The 27,167-nt window shown below is 38.0% G+C and overlaps 1 protein-coding gene across 1 annotated transcript; it reads left to right on the top strand.

Annotated features, from left to right (window-relative positions):
- The first annotated feature begins 4,493 nt into the window (after positions 1-4,493).
- On the top strand, positions 4,494-25,035 carry LOC139724461 (sodium- and chloride-dependent GABA transporter 1-like). Its single transcript, XM_071635599.1, has 14 exons — positions 4,494-4,671; positions 8,546-8,677; positions 9,201-9,414; positions 9,602-9,614; positions 9,824-9,958; positions 10,707-10,810; positions 11,266-11,390; positions 12,643-12,755; positions 14,828-14,962; positions 16,030-16,123; positions 18,121-18,221; positions 19,581-19,751; positions 20,796-21,038; positions 24,835-25,035. The coding sequence occupies exons 1-14, from the start codon at positions 4,494-4,496 to the stop codon at positions 25,033-25,035; spliced, it is 1,959 nt and encodes a 652-aa protein (XP_071491700.1).
- The last annotated feature ends 2,132 nt before the right edge of the window (positions 25,036-27,167 follow it).

The raw sequence follows: 27,167 nt of genomic DNA, 5'->3' as shown, positions 1-27,167 counted from the left end.
CAGTGATATAAACTTATGCAGTATTTTCACGGTGCAGTTCCCAAAGTCTTCTGATGCGTAAAAAAAAAAGAAACAAAAAAAAAACCCCACAAAAAACCCTATATCATTCCAAATACTGAGAATTCAAGCGTGGTCGTAGAACAATGCAAAGATTGAACATATTGTATAAGATCATAGCCTGTAATAAGTATTGTGCCAAACGGAGAGAAGAGGTGAGCACGAACAAAAACACTGCATCGTGCAGTAAAGTCGCAAAACTGTTTCCAAGAGCTTAAAAATATTATATATATATATATATATATATATATGTATGTATCAGGGCTCTACAGTAACTTTTATTTTTGGTGGCCCGAAAAAAAATCAATAAAAACATAAGAAATACTAAATCGGTCCTATACTGAACATTGAAAATTAAATATTAAGTATTACTGAAGTGATACATGTACCCATGTCTAAAATAAATGAAGAGAAAATTCAATCATCTTACCGTTATTCTTAATACTAAGATTTAGCAAATAGGCTTATAGATTATTATAAAAGTTGATGCCTATTTAAGTGGTCAAAACTTACGTTTGAAACGATAGAGTTGGAGCATTTGCAGACATTTGTGAACATCCGACATTTGTTTTGGCATTATAAAGTGCTGGAAGTTACCGTTATTCATTTCTGATTGTAAAAGCAATTATCCAACATTTACTAGTATTTTAACACCGGACGGAGCCGAATGTTACTATTAATTTTTTTTTTTCAAATGTAAAAGCAAAGAACTGACATTCATTTTAGCATCTTACGGAGCTGAATGTTATCCTTATTCATTTCTGAACGTGAAAGCAAACATCCCCAATTTATTTTAGCATCTAACTGAGCCGATTGATACAGTTAATCATTTCCAAATGTAAAAGCAATAATCTGTCATTCATTTTAGCATCGTACGGAGCAGAATATTACCGTTATTCATTCTAAAATTAAAAAAACAAACATCCAACATTTGTTTTATTATCGTACGGAGCCGAATGTTACTGCTGTCCACTTCCGAAAGTGAAATGAATCATCTGACAATTTAGCATTGCGCTGTTATGGAGTTGAATATTATTGTTGTTCATTTCCGAACGTCAGAGCAAAATTAATATCCGACATCTATTTTAGCATCTTCCGGAGCTGAATGTTGTTGCTATATACATTCGAACATAAAAGCAAACATGAGACATTATTCTTATCATTCACCTGAACGTGAACATCCGGTATTTATTTTACTATCTATATGGAGTTGAATATCATGTTTATTCATTTCCGAACGTCAAAGGGATCATTCGACACTTACTTTAGCATCGTCTGGAGCTGAATGTTGTTTTTATTTACTTTCCAACGTAAAAGCAAACATCCGGCATTTATTTTCTCATCGTACGGAGTTGAATGTTATTAGTATTCATTTCCGAACGTCAAAGCTAACATTCCACATTTATTTTAGCATCTTCTTGAGCCGAATGTTATCCTTATTCATTTCCGAACGCAAAACCAAACATCCGACACTTCTTTTAGTATCATACGGAGCCGAATATTACCGTTATTCATTTCCAAAATAGAAAGCAAACATCCGGCATTTCTTTTCTCATCGTCCGGAGTTGAATATTATTAGTATTCATTTCCGAACGTCAAAGCTAACATTCCAAATTCATTTCATCATCTTCTGGAGCCGAATGTTATCCTTATTCATTTCCGAACGCAAAATCAAACATCCGACACTTATTTTAGTATCATACGGAGTCGAATATTACCGTTATTCATTTCCAAAATAAAAAGCAAACATCTGACATTTATTTTAGCATCTTATGGAGCCGATTGTTACCGCTGTCCATTTACAAAAGTAAAGGCAATTATCCGACTTTTTGGTGGCCCGATTGGGCCACCAAAATCTTTATTTCTGAAATTTTGGTGGCCCGACGCGCGTTTTTGGTGGCCTTGGGCCACCGGGCCACCGTTAGTGTCGAGCCCTTATATTCATAGTGCCGAATACATTAAATCTTGTCAATTCAATGATTGTAAAATTGTTATAAAATATAGGATGGGTAATTTCATAGCAGGGCGTACATGCTGAATTATCGAATAAAAAAAAAATCCTATGATATTTCTGACTGAAAACCAATCTCAAGATTATAAGGCCATAACGGCATTGTCTTTCACAGTTTCCGAATTTGATAAACTTAAAAATTGCATAACTTTCTTATCTCATATTCTATTGGAAAGAACATGTTATTATTATCGCCTTTGTTTATCGATCTAAGTGGATTATTGAGAAGGCGTTTAAATAAGAGCGGGTTCACTCAAATCTGGATCAAATATTTCATGGCAATTGACTGCCATACAAGAAATATCTGCTCTGCGTGTTAGTGCCAGCACGCATCATTGTTGATTGTGTTGCAGACTTGCACATAAAACACACAGTCAATATAATTCCGTGACTTGATGGGAGAGGAATATTCAATGCATATTTTATGATACAAAAAAAAAAATATTGAAAGAAATATATGGGGCGTGTCGTCTGTAAATTTCCATATTCTTTGACGGTGCAGTGCGTGCTGTGTGACGAGTAGCAATCATAAAACAGATAGTGATTTAAATATGGCTATATAATGTGGTACAGAATTTCATGATCTCCCATAGTAAGATTCGGATGATCAGAAGTAACAAAGTCACCAAATCAGAGAGTGATCCTTTTATCAGGACAGGGTGGAATAGTGAGTCTGATTTATTATTATTATTATTATTAGTAGTGATTTGTATATCAACCGACCTTTTTTAATGTTCTAATATCTAACTTTTTTTTTTTCACGGAGAGTTTTAAAAGTAAAATCAGATTTCTATAATGCTTGTGTTTATAAAAAATATATAAAAGTGAATACATCTTTGGAGCTTATATTCGCCGACTGACATCTATTCTCTCCTATCATCTGCACAGTACATTGAGTATCAGGTAACCTTTATCGATGTTCCTATATTTAAAATTTGTTTCTCTGTTCTAAATAGACTGTCTCCAGAAAAGTTTTTAAAAATGAAATTATATCAAAAGAAAACAATGATTTTGTATACTACACAAAATAAAGATGAATATGTTCACCAGCTATTCTGAGTGCTATCATTTTACATCATCTGCATTGTAATAAAAGATTCTATAAAAATAAAACATTTAGAGCTTCTAATGTAGAAGGATTCAGGTTAAAACCACTAGCATAATACTCTAATAAGCAATATGCCACTTGTAGCGAAGATGTTTTCATAGCATTCCTCTTTATTTTTTTTTTTCGAAAAATAAAAGTTTCTCATTGGATTGCATAGAAGACGATCTTAAAGTCCCTGGCTGTAATCAGCAATATAATACTAAATTGACATCAGGTTTATCATGTTTCAAGAGGACATCGTGTTGCATTTTTTTTCAAGGCTCATTTAGGGATATTGAAGAAACTAAAACCTCACATAGTTTGGCTCACGAAGTGCTATAGTGCAACGAATAATGTCCTTTATCGCCATAAAGTATCCCGAAATTCTCCTTATAACATCAGAAGGGCTCTGGAATCCTGACCAGAAAGAATAAAATCACATTGTCTGAATGACATCTAGAATCTGTAAAGCAATGATATTGGACTTTAATCATATGGAGTCACGATGTTTTGAATATATTCATGCGCTAAAATTGTTCTTCCCCCTAATTTCTTCTTTGTATAACTGATCGAACAGTAAAGATTAGGGGGAAACGTAAAAAAAAAATGACTGTGACAATTTTTACGGTACTTGAAAAACTTATTTCGAAACAATTTTTCCACATGAGATATTCCTTTTTTGACGAAAAGATCATTTTGTCCTCAGTAATTTTATTTCGTTTCATGTAATCGTAATTGTTACTATATCAAGATAACGTCAACATGAAAAGTGTGATGCCCTATAAACCTGAAATATATCAACATATATACTCTGCGATATAATAAGAATAGTTGATCAGAAACGCTTTTAAAATACTCATTTCAGTTTTCACTAAAGTTAACGTAGCAATAAGTATCTTACGCGCAATAATGGTGTGACATGAATAGTAAGAAAATATCACACGTTGTAAGAGCAAGAAGCGTGTGATAATGAAAAGGGGTTGCTCGTTCTTGAGGAGGCTTTTAAGCTAGCTTAAAAGAGAAGTGAAAAATGAAATGTCAAAATCCATCTTTTACAAGCGTACACTCAGTCTTAGTTGTAATTAAAAAAAACACAACATCGTATTAAAACTAACATACAAAATGCGTTCTTACTCACAGAATTCCCTTCTAGTGCTCGATTGCAACGTCTATTGGGTTTACAGCAAATATTGAAATTAAAATGAAGTCCTTTACCACCTGTTTATTGCGAGTTTCTGCGATCTTGATAAATAAATGAAATATATAAAACAAATCCTTTTAGTCCTTGCTAACTTTCTCCTTGCGATCAGTATAGAGATAAACTGCAAGGTTTCCGCGATGGAAGAGAACAAGTCAGACGTACAGAAAGACCAAGTCGAGACGAACGAGGGGAAGAGCGAGGAGAAGAGAGATCAATGGAGCCACAAGCTGGAATTCCTTCTCACCGCTGTAGGATATTCTGTGGGCTTGGGAAACGTGTGGCGATTCCCATATCTATGCTACAAGAACGGAGGAGGTCAGTATCAGATTTATGTATACCGATTTCACTACTTCCGATAAGGTGGGAGTGTGTCGGGTGTATATGAATTTATTGGGTATGAATCAAATCTCATTAAAGGTCCTGTTCATCTTTGGGAATAGTGATTTTAAAAATAATGTTCAAGATAGGCCTATCATATTTGATGCATAATACGTGTAGGTCTGTTGTATCACAAAACACCCTACCATATAAAATTCTGGCAATAAAGCCTAAAATATAGTGAGATATCAGTATTTTTTTGAGTAAACCATAGTTGTAGACGGTTTAGTCTGGCAACATTTTCATTATAACTATTTTTTTATATTTTGTGTATTCAACAATATTTAACATTGATTATACTGATTCAAATTTTTACATTGGTTGTTTCTATCCCAAACTCACATTTTGAAACTATTTTAAAGCACTATGTTTCATATGCATGTGGTAAATCATGCCTTTAAGTGCAATTATCAGCACCATATCGAAATTGTCTGTGACAAAATTGATAGAGCACAGTAAGACTACCAGAGAAACAAGCCTTTATCTTATAATCCTCTTCAAATGCAAAGATCTTCAAATAAGAGAGTTATGGCAGTTAAGGGTTCATTGTATGAGCTCATGGAAATGCGATTCATAATAATGTAATATCATACTAACTCATTCATGTTTATGAAATAAATTCGTCGCACATTTTTTTTTCTGTGCGTGTTTGTGTGTTGCACTATAGTCGCATATGTAACATAATGATAATAAATATGTTAGCAACTACACTTTTTCCTCCCATTTGGTCGATATTATCAACAACAAAAAGAAAAAAAACATACAAACGTGACTTTAGTTATATCTATAGTGCAGTGGGAGAGCTGCAAGTTAATATGCACTTGTTTATTCAACCAGTATCACTGAAACATGTTATTTTAAACCATGTACGGAATATTACTATTCCAATTTACAATTCAACTGTTTGATTTTAAGTCTGAGTTCTTATGAAACTTCTACCACTCGTTTTATCTCACTATACTTTAACGCTTATCTTTATTTTGTTGATCAAAATCTTCTTTAACATGTTGTGTAATTTTCCATTGTGTATGCATGCTTCCCTTCTTCTGGTTAATTTCGGACATGTAAAGATACAGACCTGTTTAAGCATATGGATAGAGCTGATGATGATGATAATTTTGTCAGTTTTCCTCAATAATTCCTTTACAAAATTTCCGCTTGCTCTTCCTCTCCTCTGCCAATCTTCTTTACTGTCAGTATTGTCCATAATTATGTTTACGTGGCTTCAATTCGAATGATAATTGCAAGAGAATAATAAGAATGAATATATGCCCTATATATTAATATGAAATGTGGCCGTACAAAGCCGTAGGATCACTACAAAAATTATTTACACACAAACAAAAGTTAGGCGTATAATGATGATGATAATGATGATGAAACAGTATTTATATAGCGCCATTTATCTGTAGAAACATTCAAAGGCGCCCGGCTCCCACAATGTGTCACATATCATTCACAAAGTTGCTGGAAAAGAGAAGTCTTCAGTTCAGACTTGAAGGTATTGAGGCTGTTGCAATGCCGAAGCGAGAGTGGTAGAGAGTTCCACAGACGTGGCGCAACAGAAGAGAAGGCTCTATCCCCATACATTTTTCATTTTAGGCGGGTATTGGGAATACGTACAGATACTGGCTTCCATATACTTGTCGTGTATCTCAGTAAGGATTGTTCAAAAATAAGAGTCTATTGAGATTATCTGCATGTAGGCCTATAAATGAATAAACCAATATCCATGGCAAGGTGAACTTCACTGTCACATCACATGTACGTAATAACCCCGGTATCTACATCTACAGGACTGCACAATTTATTCAGAGATCAATAGATCTGTGGTATTATCGTGTTATTCAAATATACCCTTCCCTGTTCATAAATTTAAACCATAAACCAATGTTTGCCATTTTCATTGATTGTCTTTGATTTTCCTTTCGATGTCAGTGAGTCAAAATAATGCGCACATATTCCACACATAAACCCATAGACAAGAAGTCGATATGACATGCAAAGGGTTAAAGTTAGGACGCTGTCATAACCTTCATATCTTAAACAAGTGCCAGATAAAATGCAATATCTACGTCTATTTATTCCAAGATAAGAGGTGTCCCGATGGTGATTTCTTTGTGGAGTGGTGAAATTCAAACCGAGTTGAACTGTTTAGCAATATCGTTTTCCAATATAAATTTTATGGTACTACAGCCTAAGATTTGGCAGATCTTCAAAACAAATGCGTTACTTGTAGAACAAACAAAACGTGTCACGGGAATAAACTGTTGAAATAACAAAAGCAATCAAAGGGGAAGGCATTTTATATGGTGTAGATAATCATCAGTTATCGAATCATTTCGGCATTGTTTTCACATAGGTCTTCGGGGCGGATCCAGGAATTCCGTAAAGAAGGGGGAGGGGAGCCTTAACAAAATTAAAGGGGCTGCACACGCTCCCCTTCCAATTTTTCGTTTTCCTTTGTTTTAACAAAAAATCAAGGGGCGCGCTGGGTATGACACTTCCTGGATCTGCTACTGGTCTCAATAGGTCTGTGGATGAATAAATGTTTGCTCATTACATAAGTGCAGTTTATTGCCTATACGTTACAATATTTAAAACACTCATGAATAAACATTATTATTATCTGTCAACAAAAATAAATATTTACCTAGCTATTCAATTGTTGCTTATCTTTTCCTGATGAGTTTCAAATAATTGATATGAAAGAGTTTCAATTTTTCACCCTTCTATTTCTGTGAACATCTTTAACAATTGATTTATCATAATAGACTTATCTACCAAGGGTAGTCTCTTCAGGTCCATTACTACCCTTACATTGGCATGTACAATTACACCATGAGCCAAGCGGGACAATGGGGGTGGCGGGGGGGGGGGGGGGGGCGATATCCTGTCCGAGAATGGAAGAACCGAGCAAGATTAAAACCCCAGATATTCCCTTTCCAAATTCGGTTCCCTATCCACTATAACAATAGCTCTCCTTCTAAAAAGCCAGTTCGAAGTTCCACTATGCACATGCGCAGAAAAAAGTTGATTCGTACCAATAGGCATGTTAGTTTTTAAATTCACTCGGATAAGCAGCTGTGATGTAATGATTATTCGTGTAATCCTTATACACGCTGCTTTCCATCATGTATCCACCTGACAGCAAAGGTGGTACATTATATTTGGCAATAACAATAGAAAGAGATTATTCATACTTTCAATGCAAAATAATGAAATGAATGCTTTCCCAAGTGTTAATTGACGGATCAATCGGATCATTCTGGTCATCTGGGGCCCGTTTCATAAAACTTGTCATCAGTGACAACTGCCACATTTCTATGACAAATTTGCTGTCAGCCAATCAGATGCAAGGATTTCAGTAGCTTGTCACATGTATGACAACTTGCCACTGATGACAAGTTTTATGAAACAGGCCCCAGGTCTACCCAAGTTCCTTCGTTGTTTGAACAGGATTGATGAATCCCATAAGTTGTTACGTACAGCTTATGCATTATCTTGTTTGAACAGGATTGATGAATCCCATAAGTTGTTACGTACAACTTGTGCATTATGTCGCTTTGAAAACAAGTGAAGTGCCCCTAACCAACTGAGAAAAAAGAAAGGTCATTCGTACCAATGTGCCCATGGGCTAACTCCCAACTGGCTTATTGTTAACGTGTGGTCACGTCATATAGATATTACCACAGCTTATACTGAAATATTATTTATCAGAGACAAGGTCTATACTCGAGTTTGAAACTGAAGTCAATGAAATAAAAGAGACCAGGGACTGACTGACCTTTGAACTTCAATTTAAATGCAGGAGCATTCCTGATTCCCTATTTCATCTTCCTCTTCATCGCGGGGATTCCTCTTCTAATCATGGAGTACTCCCTCGGTCAGTTTCCCAGCCTTGGTTGCGTCCGATGCTACAACATTTCCCCGATTTTTCGAGGTAAAGAATACGATAAAGTCATCGATGTGATAACCACCTGCTTATTAAACATGCACTCTCAGTGTATCATCTCAGTATGTTTTTCAGGTACATAATGTTGAAATAATGAGCGTGTGCAATGCCTTTGTGTGTTGAGAGTAATAAAGAAATAGTCGAAACCAGGAGACGATGTCTTATAAGACAAAAATTGTATTGCTTACTTGTTTATTTATCTAAAAACAAAGTTGATATTACCATAATTGTATCCATGTTTTGTTGAAACTTATATGAGTCAAAGTTCCTTAGAAAATCATGTACTTATGTAAATGTTATGCATATTGCTTTGTATTACTTTATATGGATATAAAATCAGTTGAACTCAAGATGCAGATAGTATTTTCATATAATCATAGTCTTTGTGGCCTTTCTTGCGTATATGCTTCACCAAAATGTGTGTGAGCTTTCTTTTTCTTTCTTCATTTGATATCATTCTCTTTAAAGATTGTTCATACATTATTTCAATTCTCTGGTTTTGGGGGTGTAGGTCTCGGAATGAGCATGATACTGGTAAACTTCACGACATCAATTTATTACGCCGTCATTGTGGCATGGGCGCTCTACTACATGGGGGCATCTTGTCTGAAGACGCTCCCGTGGTCAACGTGCGACAACCCTTGGAACTCGGCCGACTGCTTTGATTCCAGCCTCGTGAACAGGACCTTTAACAAGTCCACACGCCCGAGTGAAGAATACTGGAAGTGAGAGTTCCAACGATTTCTTTCAATGACTAATTCCGTCCTTCCTTTAGGCTAATAATCACTCCATATAGATCCGGAACTTCATGCCGAAGGAGGGATGCTAATTGATGGTCACTTATCATTCCATCTTTGCCGAAATCCTTCATGAACTTCATTGTTGACTTGTTTTTATCTCAATATCTACCAGGGTTGAGGAAAAGGTACAATTTGTACATAGATAACATGTCGGTTTTAAAATTTCAGAAATCGATGTTCCTTTTCGTTCTCACAACCCACTATAGCATTTAAAGGCATTATTTACCATTTGCATGTGAAACAAAAACTCATTATCCGTGTTTTCAATAAACGATGATTTTGGTAACAGTCAATTCGATATGTAAATGTCATCATAAATTGGTATTTCAATCAGGTGGTCTACTTTACGGCGGTCTTCCCCTATGTGGTGTTACTCATCCTTTTCTTTCGAGGCGTTACCCTACCTGGTGCAGGAACCGGCGTGTCTTACTACATAACTCCACGTTTCGAGAAACTCCTTGATGTCGATGTAAGTGTTTTACCTCTGACAATTCGTCTCTTCAGGCTGTGCATTTGTGTTTTGTTTTATTATTTTACATAAAAAAGTTAATATCAAGAACTATGCAATAACAGTTAAGGCATTATCAATGAAGATAAGTTCAACTTACACTGTTCATATAGTTCCTTCAGTGCAAGTGGTTATTGATTCAGACTGCAAGACTTGTGATTAGTGTCTACCGCTGGCCTTGACAAATCAGTATCTTAAAGTAGTGATGTAATATATGCATGTAGAATATATTCGTGGCAGAATTGTATTTGCGGAACAATGAGACCACCCAAGACATGACTTCTGGAAATATATATATATATATATATATATATATATATATATATATAAGACCCGGGTTCGATCCCCGGCGGAGACCAATTTTTCAACTCTTGCGCTTTTCCAAAAAGGAGGAACAGTAAGAGGAATAATAATGTCAAAGCTACGCACCGATTTCTCCTCATTTCTCATATCTCATATATATATATATATATATATATATATATATATATATATATATATAATGTGTATATATATAATATATATATATATATATATATATATATATATATATATATATATGTGTGTGTGTGTGTGTGTGTGTGTGTGTGTCACTGTGGTGGACAGTTCTATACATCTATCACCGGCAATGAAAACCGCTTTGATTGGTCGGAAGTTTGATACTGTTTGAGGTTCTTTCATATTTTGTTCTTTTGCGCTCGCTCTATAGACATGGAAGGATGCGGCTGTCCAAATTTTTTATTCCACTGGCATATCATTTGGGACTAGCATCACTTTGACCAGCTACAATAAGTTTAGGAACAACTGTTACAGGTACGTCTGTTGCTTGTGCAAGTTTCCCCCTACATCTACTTTTGATCTCATTTGCCAAAATTCACAAAATCGGACTGGATTAAAAAGTAAGTGCAGATTGCTAAAAACCGAGGCTTTCAAACTAAGAGTTTTACTTGAAGGGATTGTAAGCAATTCAGTTATAATATTTTGGGCTCAATGTCTAAACTGGCATACATCCATTACGATAATAATCCGCTCGAGGTATTATTTTCTATATCTTGTGTATACATACGATACTTATTCAAAAGAAACTGATCGGTTCATAATGTCGCAAGGAATATCTATGTTATTTATTTCGGTTATTAGACCCTAAATTGCTATTTTCCACGATGCATTGAAAGAGCGGAAGTCAAGTATATTGTTCAATGTTTATATCAATATCGGAATCGCCCTTCATTAAATGTCTCTTGCAACTTCTTCCCTTATTGCCGCAGGGACGCCATTACTGTCTGTCTCATCAATAGCCTTACCAGCCTGTTCGCTGGCTTCGTCGTTTTCTCCGTGCTTGGTTTCATGGCTCACGACAGCGGACAAAAAGTCCCGGATGTTGTTGACGACGGTAAGAGAACAAAACCGAATCATTACTGTTCAATATTTTCGATTTTGTGTGGACGCTGTGGGATAGCGGATAAGATTCCCAACTCCCAGAGGTCGGAGGTCCCGAGTTCGAATCCAGACCAGTGCTGACGTCCGATTTGTACAAGATGTTTTTACCCACCTGTATGTCCCTTTCGAACCATGTGTGGGTACCTGGCAACAGTATATTGGTATAATAACAATGACAGGGCCCTGCAGAGCAGTGTCAATACTGAAGAGACTTCCCTTGATAAAGAGAACGAAATACTATCATTATTTCATGGTTTTTGATGTGTTCTGTGTCAAAAAACAATACAGAAACTTCACCTTGAAAATGACCCATATGTAAAACAGTAAATGGAAGCAAAGAAAAAAGGAAAAAGATAATCAGTTTCAACCAGCGTACTATACTATGGAGGTTACATCAGAAATCATTGCAATCTTCACTGTCTTCTTCACTAGTGAAGGAAAGTGTGTCTTGTACTTTGAATTTTTGGGGTATTTTTTTCTGATTATGGATTTTATTTCAATAGCTGCTTTTTGTTAACTGAAAGAAACATTCTTTTTTACGATAATTAGAGGAGAAAAAAAAGAAGAGAGAACAAAACGAAATCATTTTGTTGTACGTCTTTTCTATTCATATAGACTCTGTTCCATTATTATTGTCTGTTTAAAAAACTATATACCACAAAACAGATTTTTAAAAGGAAGGAAGAGAAAACATTCAGGTTAGTGATAAGTTGTATCGAGTCATTGAAATATAGGAGAGAGTAGAAGAAAACAAGAAAAACAATAAATTTTTATCAACTTTGTGCAAGGTCGTAAACGGAGTAATCATCATTACTATATTGTCATGGTAATTATACAAATCTGTGTGATGCCATTACAATTTTGTAGTGATGATTATTATTATTATCATTAGAATTAAAGTTCAGTGCAAGTTTACCTCTAAATTCCATTTTGTCTTGAATTCCTTTTATCATTATAAATCACAACTAGGGCGGCTCATTGAATTAACCAACACCTAGCTGCAAACTTTGTTACTTTCGAGCAGTTTCCTCGCACTTTGAGTGACCCCCGATTCAGCATTCGCTATATAGATTCATTATTATTTGGAAGTTTGGGGATCTTCACCTTAAAGTTTCTAGAGGGAGTTGATGTGCCATACGTTGTTTGCAACATTTTTTTTTTTCTGCACTGACTCTTGCTGCTGCCATGGTGGAACAACACAACAGGACCAGGACTAGTCTTCGTGGTATACCCGGAAGCCCTGTCTCGACTACCCCTTCCCCAGTTTTGGTCGTTTCTGTTCTTCTTTATGATAGTCACTCTTGGACTTGATAGTCAGGTGGGTCCAAATCAAAAATAAACTATCATTTTCATTTCAGGTTAGTTTAAAGTTTATAACGATGAAAGCTATAACCGGAGAGTTTAACAATAATTCCTATTCACGGGTTACAGAATCATATAATCACAACATTGTCAGATAAACAAAGGTATAATATTATCACTGGTAAAAACATTGCAGAGAAAAACGCCAAATGTCAAAATGTCAGTTTGTCAATCCAAATATTTTACGTAATTAACACCGTAGATATAGATTATCGTCCCCTCTGGTATTACAATGTACGTTTTCACTCGAGGAGTACTGGTACGTTTTACCTTTCACCTTTACTACCTATACGTCTGTCATTTTCACCTATATACGTTTACAAGACCGTTCTCCCAACTGCATTTCTACCCATGTGAATCCGACCTTTAGCATCTGACGTTTGGAAATTCTCTAACAACGAACAATCCAAGCACAACGTTTCGCATTTTGAAACCAGGAAAGAACTGGGTAAAAGTCTCAGACACCCATAGTGATCAAAGTCGGCTTATTTTATACGATATGTATGTTTGCTCCTTATCAATTTAGGATGCACTAAAACTCTTGGTAGGAGTCACACAGCTCCGTCTTTTGATATTTTGATAGTGTGAAAATTAAATACTTTCGTGATCATTTGGACTGATGACGAGAACATAAAATACGAATCATTGATTGCATCGACAGACTAGCATAGCACCGAGTTGACGCTAGACAATGTTTTCCCCATTGCCCATTGTAATGGTTGTGGTTTCCTGCATCGCATGATCAAAGGATGTGCTGCGTTTACTCACGTGTGCTTTTATAATGTACTGATTGAAGTTATACAGTGTACACTTCCAGCGTGCGGTTCGTATCAGGTTCGATAACATCGTCATGTACAACATAACATGCACTCATAAAGTTTGTATACACGCACACACCATAACACATCCAACCTGATAAAGCGGCATTGTGACCTGGCTTCTTTAAAATAGTAGATAGTCATCCCATATAATGCGATCAACTAAACATCCAATGATGACATTGGATGATGGACAACAAAATTTAATTACGTGACTGAATAGGCATAATACCATAAAAGACTCAAGTAACAAGCACAAACATTAACATATTGATAATACTTAGCAAGATGAAACATCACAGGAGTTCAATGAGAAGTCCAGTCCAGTCTATACAATTTGGGTGACTTATCACATCGCGAATACATATTCTCTCTCTCTCTCTCTCTTCTTTCTTTCTGTGACAACAACAAAATATATTACAAACGCAAAAACAGATACATCCATCTTTATAAAATTGAAATATTTGAAATATAATCTGTTGAAAACAACGAGGGTAATGATATTGAAATGAAATAAATGTTGACAATAATCAACATAATAACTTTGATTGATATATCTTTAAAAACATATATCTTCATAGATAATGAGTGCAATGTCACTGAAAACATTTTATGTTTACCTCTGCCATGGAGGTTATGTCTTTTACCGGCATCGGTCTGTTTATCTGTTTGTTTGTCTGTTTGCAAAATAACTCAAAAATTTATCAACGGATTTATATGAAATTTACAGGGCAAGTTGATAATGAAACAAGGAGCAGATGATTAAATTTTAGTGAGGTGGATCACCATCTGCTGGATCAAGGTCTATTTTGTCAATTTTTTTTTAAAAAGTGAAACTGGCATTTTTGTTTTCATTCTTCTTCTTCTTATTATTATTATTATTATTATCATCATTTCTATTATAATCATTATTATTATCGTCATTATTACTATTCTCAATCCCATTATCATTATTATTATGTATTATTTTGTATTATTATTATTATTTTTATTAGGCCTATTACTATTATTATTATTATCATTATCATTATTATTATTATGTATCATTTTGTATTATTATCATTATTATTATTATTATTATTATTATTATTATTATTATTATTATTATTATTATTGTGTTGTCTTCTTTTGCAAGCAAACTCTTTAATGATTATTCATTATGTCTAATGCTATATCCGCGATGATATTTTGCATTTTCTCTGCATCCCAGTTCTGTGGTATTGAAGCTGTTGGAACCGTTATAGCTGATGAATTGTCACCGGCCACAAGAAAGAAATACAAGAAATTTATTACCATGGGAGTTTGTGTAGCCCTCTTTGTTTGTGGTATTCCAATATGCATGCAGGTACGTCAACCAGGCAATGAAACTTCTTTAAAATTGAGAGGGGAAATACTATATATCCAGTGAATTTATTCGGACCCCGAACAAATCCCAACCGTTATTCTCGATACAATGGGGAAACGTATTCTCAAGTGACATATGGTTAGTTTTCATTTCTTAAAAATGATTTAAAAAATGAAAATCTTTTGAGGTGTACTATACCGTAAGATTTTATAGATTATATTAGGAGACATTATTCTTCAACCAGGCAAAATTTCGCGACGTTTGCAAAAAAAAAAAGGAAATACGACCCTATAGCATATAATAGGCGTCACGGGGAGGGGGGGGGGGGGGGGTACCCAGGTGTGCGTTGGTGCGAACGCACCCCCCTTCAGACCCTAAATAAAAGTTTTACTTATCATGTATGCACTCACAATTTAAATCTCCATGGTCTCGGAGGTGGAAACCCCCCCCCCTCCCCCCCCCCCCCCCCCCCATCCAGACCCTCCCCCGCTCGCTCATACGGGCTCGGCCACTTCGCTCCTTCGCATGCGCGCGGGTAAGGGGCCCTCTTTTTTTTTTTTTGTCAGCTGAAGAAACCCGAAAGTGAAATCAGAAAATTGAGCTGAAGGCCTTTATTTTATTTTTTTTTGTTTTTGTTTTTGTTTTGTTTTTGTTTTTGCTTGTTTGCTGATGAAACCCGGAAGTGGAACCAGAAATATAAACGCATCACCCCTCCCCCCCCCCCCTTGAAAAAAAATGCTGGTGACGCCCTTGCTTGGTGCATGATATCTGCACGTATCTATTAGACTGTTCATGCTGTACAATAACATGTAATCAAATCATTGTATTATAGTGACCGATTCATAGTTTAGTATTAGTGACTAGTCTACGTATACTTAGTGAGATGATCATGATATCAACACTTTCTAAATTGTGAAATAAGGTGATTCCTTTTTACAAACTTTGTGCTTCAGAAAACGCAGAAATTCGCATAAATCCTTCTAAAGTGTTTCGTTTATATTGATGTTGAATCGTGCTGGTTAATTACCCCTTGGCTGCATTGTGTTATTTTTTTTTCTATTTGTAAGGGAGGACTGTATGTATTGACATTAATGGACTGGTTCACGGCCTCCTATGCCAATTTCATCATTGCTTCATGCACAGCGCTTAGGGTACATGCAGGTAATATGAGACTATTAAGCTCATTTGCATAAATGGCATGAAGATGCATACAGAGAAACCCATCAAACTTTGTTTTTGGGAATTAGCAACTATTCATCCTTCCTTTTATATAGCATTTGCACCAATCAAATATTTTTGTTGACAGTTAATATGCAAATTATGACATCATCGCAGAAGTCTCATATTACCAGCATGTGCAGGTAATATGAGACTGTGCATGGTAGACATTGTGTCAATGTTAAAATGACAATCTTATGTCTTAAATTCATGACTTTTTTCTATTGGTGTTGTTTGACTATTTAATTTTAATAGATATCATATGAATATTGTCTAAAACTGAGACAAATAAGACAATTTTAAGCCAAAAATTGATTTTAAGCATGAATCGCCATTTTTCTTGTGTTTGTCTCAAATCTCAGAAATTCTCAAATTTGACGCCGACATGAGATTATTACGTAAAGGTCTTTTACTTTTATTTTTACAAAATAGGTATCAAATGCTGCACAAAAGTTCAAAGAAAAAAAAAAGATAATCCTGATGGGCATTTTATTATATTTTATTATTCTTTTTTTTGTGCAACTGAGCTAGGCCTGGCCTAGCTCAGTTGCAAAAAGAAAATTGAATAAAAAATAATAAAAACCGCGGAAATATCACAGAAAACGTTGAGACCTCAGTCTTTTATGGTTTAAACTATGAAAATTGTGAATTCAAATGTTTGAAGTAATCGTGTACAGTATCTAACACATATAAAATAACACTTAAACTAAAGATTATAGCACACCAAATTAATTGTGGCATTAACTTGGAAGCACCCTATCTAAAGTACACAAATATTAATTTACATACATGTTCATATAGCTGTGTGTTGTACTTTGTGATACATTTTTTATATACTTTGAATATAAAAAAAACTGTCAGGGAAGAAAATGAGGTATTTTGATGTTGGCTTCTATCTAATTAGGCAAGTCAGTTGAAATCAGAGATGTCAATAAAACCTGTCCGCCATATTGACGTCTCATATTACCTGCAGCTTGTTGGGTCTTGTTGGTCCCCTTTGAAGCCATATAACACATATTTAGTACAGTACATAGACCAAAACACACTTTCTTTGGTTAAACCAATCAATGAGCTAACGTAAAATGCAAAGAATTGATTTCACACACAATAACTTTACTTACACCAGTGTAATTGTTGAAATGTCAAATCTTATATCAAGGCTAAAAAATACTGTAATTCTTACATATCTTTTCAGTATTTGGTGATATTCTCACCAAACTTTCAGTCAGCGAGCAGGAAAATCATCAAGAACTAAGCACAGTGATGATATAAAACTATAGATGGCGCTATATGCATTTTGGAAGTGGTTCAGGTGGAGTAATAAGGGTTTTTAAGTCACGCGTGCCATATTACCTGCAGTCTCATATTACCTGCATGTACCCTATGATCAGCTACGTCTACGGTAAAAAAAAAAAGTTGCTTATTTGTTATCATTTTGTGGTAGATAAAAGCTTTTATGGCTTTTTTTTAAATTTCAGAAACAAGTAATGTTATACCTTCTAGGGGTCTGCTTTGAATGTGCTATCACATTTATATCGAATCATTGCGAAACTGTAAAACATCGCAAACCACCACCTGATGTACTCTTATTAGTTAGCAAGTCACGTTCTGTAATCACCCATTATGTCTAATTCATCAATATACTAGTTCAGTCATTCATATTTATGCTCATAAATTGATATACGTGTTCATTATTTTATTAAGTGGGGTGTTGTGGTATTTATGTTCTGTAATCACCCATTATGTCTAATTTATCAATTTACTAGTTCAGTCATTCATAATTATGCTCATAAATTGATATACGTATTCATTATTTTATTTGTGGGGTAAAGGGAAGGTAAATCATACCCTTTGGTTCATGCTAGATAAAGAATCATAGGTCAAGACAGACACGGATTATTTCTAATTTTCTCCAACATCATGGTAATCAATATGCACAGGTCGGAAACGGTTCGTCAGGGATATTGCGGCCATGACGGGGAGCACAGTGTGGGTTTATTTCCAGTTCTGTTGGGCCGTCTTGTCTCCACTCGCCATGCTCGTAAGTCACAGAATATCAGCCGTGAAGACTTAATGGACGTATGCTTTAATCCCTTCTTCAAGTTGACTTTAATTAAATCTAAACATCAAGGTTAAGAAAAGAACATAATTTCATTAGAAAACACGATTATTATGACATTTTGAGAGTTACTCATGTTTTCTCAAAATTTTGCACTCTGTCACAATCACACATTAGTGATAGCCAAGCTGAAATCTAAATTCATGAAATTCTTCCGTCGAGATGCTTTCATTGCAACTGATTGATAAATTGCCCTGCATCGACATAAATAAATCCGGTGTCTGTCCGGTGATCAGGAGGTCGTGGGTTCGAGTCCCGCTCGAGTATGTACGCCCATGATTTTTTATCATGGCTACTACTAAAACACTGATCAACTCAGTGATTATTTACATCGATGCAGGGCAATTTGCCGATCAGTTGCAACGAGCTGAAATTGTTTTGGCGACGTATTATGAGTTCAGTCAGCCTTGCTTAAGTCGACCTCGCATAAGTCGAATAATTGCCTTGTCAATTCCTCTTCTCTTGACCTGGTATATTCTTCTGATTTTTATTCCTCGCAAGTAGAAATTTCTCTAAGGCGAAGCTATTTCTTTAGTCCAAATGGATTCGACTTATAGGCAAGGTTGACAGTATATCCTCAATCAACAGCCCCAACCCTCACATTAACATCGGCTCAACTAAACTTGTATATAAAAGAGACATGAAACTTTCCCTTTCGAGAATCAAGCTTTTATTCCTTCTTTAACGATATTTTAAAGCTGATCATTATACTCATAATTGTTTTGTTTTGTTTTTTTGCTAACGTTTTAGGCGTTTTCGTTGAAGTCAAATAAAACATCGTTTTATAAGTTGGCGTTCAATCTACTTTTCCTATTTAAAACTGTAGCCTAATCACTCAATTATTATTATTATTATATATATATATATATATATATATATATATATATATATATATACGTATGTGTGTGTGTGTGTGTGTGTGTGTGTGGATATAAGAGAGAAAGAGATCAAGAGATCAAGACAGACGGACAGACAGTCGTGGAAGCAAATAATTTTGTATAGTAAAACCGTCAGTGCTGATTTGTTTTTAAATTTGTTCATTGACTTTTCTCCCTTATACGCCTTACAGACTAAACATCTTCTTAGTTTTCCATGATCAGCGATGACCCAATGAACCAAATACGCTTATGTATGCACCAAAATATCGCTGTAGCGCCCATAACAGAGCCATATCATCGATAGCCATAGCCATCAAACAAGTAGGCCCTAGTTTGTCAGGCCACTTGTCAGAACTCACATTCATCGTTGTATTCTCAATGGTCATTGTTTTTTTTTAAACAGATGATATTGATCCTCAGCGTTGTATTCTACATCCCGGCATCCCTAGACGAGTACACGTTTCCCGACTGGGCCCAAGCCGTCGGGCTGCTCTTGGCTCTAGTCCCTGTTGCAGTCATTCCGACCTACATTGTCTACGCTTTGACTTTCAACGCAGAGGGCAGTCTCATTCAGGTAGAAACAGATCTCTCTCTCTCTCTCTCTCTCTCTCTCTCTCTCTTTAAAACAACAATAAAAATAACAAAAATAACAACAACGACAACAACAACAACAACAACACCCATAACTACAACAAAACACACGCACTTTTTTTCAATGGTATTTATTTAATTTCTGTTCAAATAATTTGAGTACAATGATCTAATCTGTTCTTTCTGTACAAAATAGCAAAGTATACCCATGATTTTGAAGCAAGTAAACATAATATTTTGTTAGTAATGTATGTACCACTGGGCAGTAGAAATGAAATAAAAAATTAATTTCATGATAAAAACGCTGATAAAAATGCATCTCAGTTCTTAATATAAGAGTTGAAATGAAAATGTATTTGTCAAGCTAATATAATGGAAACATCATTTCATTCAGAATACACTAGCCCAATCCTACCCCCCCCCCCCATCCCATCTCTATGCAGCTGCCCCAGTCCTCCTGACTTTGTCATCTCTACGCACGCTCACACACAATCACCCATACACACATCAGGGTCAGCGGAATTGTGGGGTATGGGCTCAGGGCGATGGAGGGGATATGGTGGAAATGGTGTTTAGTTTTTTAAGGGTTTATTCTGTTGATTTACTTTTATTTTCAATACAATTGTCAATTTATATTCCATCTAAAGTCTAGAGTCTCATCCAGTTTCCTCTTTCACCGTGCGGTCTCAGAAAGCTTTTAGAATCAATGACTTGTCATAGATATTTTTTTTCTGATCACGTAAAACAATTTATCCATTTCTATCAGATTGAAATATTGAGACTGAAGTTGCTGAAAACAAAGAAAATGATTATGATGATTGTAAAAATATTTTTAAAAAGATTTATTGTTATGTATCTAGTGTAATATATTATTAGATTTTGAAAATACTCTTTTTTTTCTTGATTTGATAATGATCTTACTTTAAAAAGTGAAAATGGCGTTTGTCTGCTTTTGCATTCAAACTCTCCGTATATTCCTGCCCACTTATTTTATTCGAAGCTGTAATTGTTACCCTCGTAATTACAGAGATTCAAGATATTGCTCAGACCTCACTGGACATGGGGTCCCGCTCAGAATGTTGACCGAGTAGATTGCGGCTATCTACCTTTCCCGCCGGGACGTGGTGGTCCTATACCAGTCGGCTACGAGGGGCCCTACGCCTCTGAGGGTGTGGTGAGCTACGCCCCCACTAAAGGCGTCTCTATCGACGGCGTGTTCAAATACCGGTTGGACGACGACATCAAAGTCGGCAAGGAGGAAAAGCCGAAAGTACCACCGTATTAAAAACAAAGTTGATGGCATTGAATACACTGTATTCAGAAATCATTTACAGTTTTGTATGCGGATATGTACATTATACCATTGTATATAATGATTACACATATGCAGGAAATGATGGTGACAGAAAATATTATTACCAAAATAACAATAATGGTAGGAAAAGTACAGTTGATATGAAAAATGACGGTAATGTTTCCTAATGGTTGAATGTCCAACGTAATTTCGTAGCAGTACATCCTATCATTCACTATCACAGTTTGACCAGTATTATGACAGAGAGAGAGAGAGAGAGAGAGAGAGAGAGAGACGCGCACACACACCAGCAGTCAGTACTCTGTAAACTTGCTAGGTATAGTTTCGATAGAAATTGGAATCTATAGGCATCCGCACTTTATTCGGATTCCGTTTGCCCCGTACACTGCCACAAAGGACTTTGACTCATTTATTACAGAATAATTAGTGTCCTCATTGTGACTGGTGTTTTTTCCATTTGGGTAAAATGATTTTTGGCTGTACCCATCCCCTGTTTGATCGTTTGATCTCAACTCCAGTTCATCCACTCTTGTCAATTTCAGATACTTTCGATTAAACGTGCTTTAACAAAGAAATTAATAATAAATCATCTTATTCCTTGCGATGCAACAACTGAGGTATCAATGGAAATGTTCTATTTTGCTCTATCTGACAATGGACTTCGGCTCCTTGAGTCATACAGCCCACGAGTCATCATACAGCCCAAGATCTCGACACTATAGGTAGAAACAACTCATGCATGAGTTTGGCATCACAACACGGGGCTTCATGTGTCGATCTCGTGAGCCCTGTTTGCTTAGCATGTAGTGTCGAACTCATGAGCTGTATGATCTGTGGGTGTCAAACAGGTGATGTGCACCCCTAACCTGTTTTGCGATACAAAATAATCTTAGCTCGCTAATATTGACGTCACATACTGGAATATTTTCGATATTTCCTTGTTATTTTTAGTCACAAGATGGTCTCTTCCCATCATCAAAGGTCCGATAATATCTTTGACAATATACTCTGATTGGTGTACATTTTCATGGCCGGCGGAACGGAGGGGGGGGGGGGGCATTTTTTTCACCATACAAAGGAATACATAAGGTGTCACCACTTTGGCCCCCACACTCTTTTTTTTTACCCCGGAAGTGCGTAAGTGGCACTCGAAAGAAATAGATAGAAACCTTGAAGTGTGAGCGCGGTTATTTTATTTCTTTTTAATGTTTTTTTTTGGGGGGAGGGGGGGGGGGCCTTGTCAGCTGAAGAACCCCGGAAGTGGAATGAGAAAGATGAGCCGAAGACCTTTTTTTGTTGTTGCTTGTCAGCCCATGAAACCCGGAAGTGCCCCCCTCCCCCCCCCCCCCCCCACACACACACTTTTGAAAACGTTCCGCCGGCGGTGATCCTCGCAATGCTCTACTCTATGAAAGTTTGCATCGATATTTCTCAATTTGGTCAGATCTTAGCGCATTACAGAAATGATCCAATGCAAACATAAATCCCATCACCAACCTCATTTTCTACCTAATTTCTACCTAATTTTAGGCTTCTAGAAACATTTCTGTTGAGATAATGAGAAACCTCTTATGAAATATGAAAGAGCATGTAATTCTATGAGGAATTAAACGTTTGTTTGATGAAAATTGGTTTTGAAATGGCGGAGATAAAAAAAGAGCGATTCTAATATAGGGACCCACACTTCATTACGATCGCTTTGTTTTACTTTGTTTTTGGATGTTTCAGTCATTCAAAACCCGATTTTCATCAAATAAACTTTGAATTCCTCTTAAAATGGTATGTTCTGTACTATATCATAATTGTTTTCTTGGTATCTCGCAAAAACTTAAAAGCCCAATTCTTATCTCCACCAATACTGTACTATCCCTTCACTAGTGAAATCGATGAGAAGACAAACAATGTAAGTTCCAATAGAAGAACAGGTATGGCATTGCTAATCTCCTGTTTTCCCCAGTAGAGTAATGTACTGATATTGTGGGTTTTTTTCTCCAGAGCATTGAGACATAAGGAATGGTTATTTAAACACACTAAATTTGGCAATGAAGAGTCCGGAACTAGAGGTTCACCAAGCTATGTACAGATGCTCTTAGGGGATGGGAGAAGGAATAGGTTTAAGGGAACAGAGTAGATAGGAAATAGATGGGGTGTTGTAACAATAATGTAGTTCAACCCTATCACTGAACAGATTCCACTCGTTTGTGTGGTTTACAATAGTCCTTTATTTCATTATGTGTTAGACTCGGGCACCTTTTATTCTTTTTTCATTATGGTGAGTATAGTGGCTGATGAAAGTAGAGTTTGATTTGAAGTTGGTGGTTACTAATCGGGCTGATTTGTGTTTTGTTAAACTTATTGTTATGTACTGTCCGGCGATATATGGAATCGCTAAATAAATGGTGAAAAAAGCCGAGATGAATCTGCATATACTGATTAGAGGCTTGAACACTTCCCAGCCTGTACCACTGAACTCAGAGTTCAGTGGCCTGGTACTGCCAGATGACGCCCTCCCAACCCAAACGTTGTAGAGGGCGCTTTCATACTCTTGAGGAGCTAAAATCTCATTGGCTGATTCCTGCCAATACAGCATGTGCACAGTTTTTAAACCGACACCTTGTGTTTACAATGCGAAAATCGCACAGCACAACCACCGGGCCACGCACAGGGCCTTGTACATACACTGTACGCACATCGTGTACGGACGGGTGATATCTTTCTTGCTTGTCATACGAACTGCATTGGATTTTGTCAAAAAACAGGTAAGTTATTATTTTTTCGCTTGTTCAGTATGATTGATTAAATGATAATCCGGCCACTTAAAACTGCGACCAGCCCGAACGCGAAGCGTTCGTAATGACATAACATTAACAGTTAGTAATGACGATGTAACTAACCTGCTTACCCACTAAAGTGGGAGTGTTATCCACTTTGAGATAATATACAATTACCGACTACGCCAGCTGACGGTTGGACCAGATTTCGGTGGATTTCCCAGATAACTTCCGTGGGGTATGTTCCTACCAAAACCATTAGTCCGTTCAACGTCGAGTCTGGGTCTTGGGGGTCAACAGTCACCTGACAAGGTCGGGGGAGTCTGTCATGTGACCCCCCAGTCCGGTTAAAGTGGCAGTCCGGGTCATGTACAGTCAGTCAGTGAGAGTAAGAACCCAATCCCACTACATTACCCCCTCCCCCCGTTTTATTTAAAGGAGGAGACCCCAGCCTGCGATTGACCCACCCTGAGTATCCTATAATTAAATCACCCTTAACGACAAATACCTAAAACACTACCCTGTCAATAGGGGAGAATCACGTCCACAATGGACAACCATAAAACTTCAAAATTCCAACAACTCTGAAACAGGTGGACCAACACATCCACAAATGACCAAATGTGAAACTAACTAGGGCAAAGCGCAGCCCCAACACCAAACAATCGAAAAAAAATATTAATATCTCGAGTGATTGAAGTGGTTGCCCTGGACTGTGATTCAATCCCCTCCCATACCCCCCTCCGTATATAAGGTAATGCAAATCCCTTGGGCGTCCAGAGGTGGTTAAATTACCCCATTATACCAAATGTACCTACAGACAAATGTCCCTAGTATCCTGAACCGGATTCCCAATCTCATGTTTACTCCTGTGAATAAGTGCAATAAGAGACATATCCCCAAATTAACCACCAATAATAAGTGGAATAAGATTAAAACAAAAATAAACACTACTGGAACCCATAATTATTATCCCCTAGAGCGTATGCCGCCAGGCTCCTGCTGCCAGACTAGCGGTGTCCACACAGCCGGAGGGCGTTGTCCTTGGTGGCACAGATGACCAGTGCCATAGCCTCCTGCCTCACTTCCGCCACCCTTGCCGCAACTTCCCCTATGTATGCCTGGGTGTTGATGGGCACCTCACGGTCAGGGCTGAGGTGGGACGAATCAGTCTCCAATAGGAGCCGATTCAAAGGGACGCCCGCTAATGCCTTACGTTGATCGGTTCCCATACGGGAGACCGAGGCATTGTAGCTGAACTATGCATGGGGAAAAGCCTTTCTCCACGCTACTGCTTCAGTCGCGGTCAGCTGGCAGCAATAGATGGACCCGCTGGTGACGGGAGCAATGCTTCTTGAGTGCTGCCCGTACCAGCCGGCTGCGTTGAGGAGTCCAGGTCCAGGAGTCCTTCCTGACTCTTGAAGGTCATGGGCGGACATGAAAAATCCAACCCCAGCTCTGAAATTGCACTCACCCGAGGGTAGCAGATGAGTGCCTGTGACGATCAAGAATCGATGCCGAAGCATTTGGGGCCTGCTTAGGGTGTATTCCCTCCGCCACCTTCCAACTGGAATCCACTGGGAAGACGATCTTGTTGAATTGCCGGGGATTGCAATAATTGAGGACACCCCCTACAACCTTCACTGGCACTCGGGTAGGCCTACCCGTTGACGCAAGGATCGCTCCGATGCCCTTGCGGCCAGACCGCGATTCCAGTCGGTCCAGGTGGAAATGGCTGTCGAAAGCCTGAGGCAGCTGTTTGACTGCTCCACCTGGACCCGGTGGCTGAACAGCCGGTCCGCCCTGGACTTCTGGATTTCCAGGGGCCTTCGGAGGCGGTGGTGGAGCCTGCAAAGTGGCGGCGTAGGTGGCAGTCCTAACGGATGCTGGCGGAGACTTTGCTGGAAGCCCAGCAACTCCAACCGCATCGGGGACCTGTTCCTTCCCCAGGACTCCCCCTTCAGGATCCACCGGTGGCAGGGGTGTGGAGGGACCAGCCGGATGGGGCTCACCGCCTGAGTTCCCCCCCCCAGCTTCTGTGGATTGGGGGTAGGTTGCTGTTTCCATCCCCTCAACCACTCCCTCCATCTCAACTACCCCATCTGCGCTTGCTCTGCACGGGGAGGTGGTGTTCCCTGAGGTGCAGGCACTTCGCGGACAGCTAGGGGCTGTTGAGGGGGCTTCAGCTGGAGCTGCTGAGGGATGCCCTACCCCTGCTGGGTCCACGCTCGGCGAAGGAGGACGGGACGCGGTGGCTGGAAGGACTCTTTTCCTCCCGTAACCTGTGGCGGGCTCGCCCTCCTGTCCTACCTTCGGATCACCGAGGTGGTGAAATGCCTGGCGCTCCTCGGGTGTGAGTCGCGAGTACAAGAACGCCAGTACTCGCCAATGGGCTAATGCCGCCCATGATCCCAACGGCCTTAGCAGTATGGGCTGGGGGCAAGGCCATCCCATCTTCCGGGCTAGGGCGGAGATATCCTCCAACTCGTGCGTGGACACTACCCCGATGGGGCCCTCCCATGAAATGGGGGAGACTGTAGTGGGATTTGGTTTGGGGGATGGTTGGTCTTAACTTCTCTTCCTGTTGACTGTACTTCACGACCCTAACCAGACCGGGACTGCATTTTCTTTAACCGGACTGGTACTTCACGGACGGAAACTTCTCAAACCCCTTGGAAGATCCCGTGAAATCAGGTGCATCAGGCCGATGGCGTAGTCGGTAAGTATTTTACGCTTTGAAGTGGACATAACTCCCACTTTATTGGCGTAGGTCGGCAGGATTTCTGGCCTATTTGCGCATATTTGGCCGGTTTTAATCAACCGTATCGGTTGGGTTGCGAGTAAAGTCGCAGGGCAATGGCCGCGTAAATACATTATGTGTGTGTATTAATGTTCGCACTTACACGTTGCACTGTGTGTATAGTTACTGCATATTAGTTGTCGGTTCGCGGACGGGGTCGGCGCTGACTGCAGGAAGACGGGGATTGTTTCAGGGCGGTAGCGCTGAAAGGGGCGAGCGACCGGCGGGGAATCAAAAGTGAACGATTTTGTGCGAACTTGCGTGTTGATTGTTATCATCGTTGTGCTTTGTGCGACGTCCGAGTGAGTGATTGGGACGATATTTTGATTGCGAACTCGTGTTACTGTTAGCGTCACTATCAAGCCATTTTGTCAAATCGTCGTATATCGTTAATAAAGTCGTTAGACTGACGTTTTATTAAACTGTCATTAGTGTCAAATAGTTAGTTAGACCGTCCTACACTGCCTAGCTGGTCTAAACGGTTACGTTACTATTAGATTCTACTTGTATTTT

Source organism: Diadema antillarum, unplaced genomic scaffold, assembly GCF_040938485.1.
Source record: "Diadema antillarum isolate AM-2024a unplaced genomic scaffold, OU_Dant_1.0 scf00000215, whole genome shotgun sequence".
Taxonomy (NCBI): domain Eukaryota; kingdom Metazoa; phylum Echinodermata; class Echinoidea; order Diadematoida; family Diadematidae; genus Diadema; species Diadema antillarum.
The sequence above is the reverse complement of the archived record's forward strand: the minus strand, read 5'-3'. Positions and strand labels throughout refer to the sequence as shown.

Bases quoted from the DNA above. Each gene is read 5' to 3' on its own strand.
- LOC139724461 (XM_071635599.1), top strand. From the start codon at position 4,494: ATGGAAGAGAACAAGTCAGACGTACAGAAAGACCAAGTCGAGACGAAC. The intron at 4,672-8,545 runs GTCAGTATCAGA...ATTTAAATGCAG, and splicing joins ATGCTACAAGAACGGAGGAG to GAGCATTCCTGATTCCCTAT. The intron at 12,756-14,827 runs GTGGGTCCAAAT...TCTGCATCCCAG, and splicing joins CTCTTGGACTTGATAGTCAG to TTCTGTGGTATTGAAGCTGT.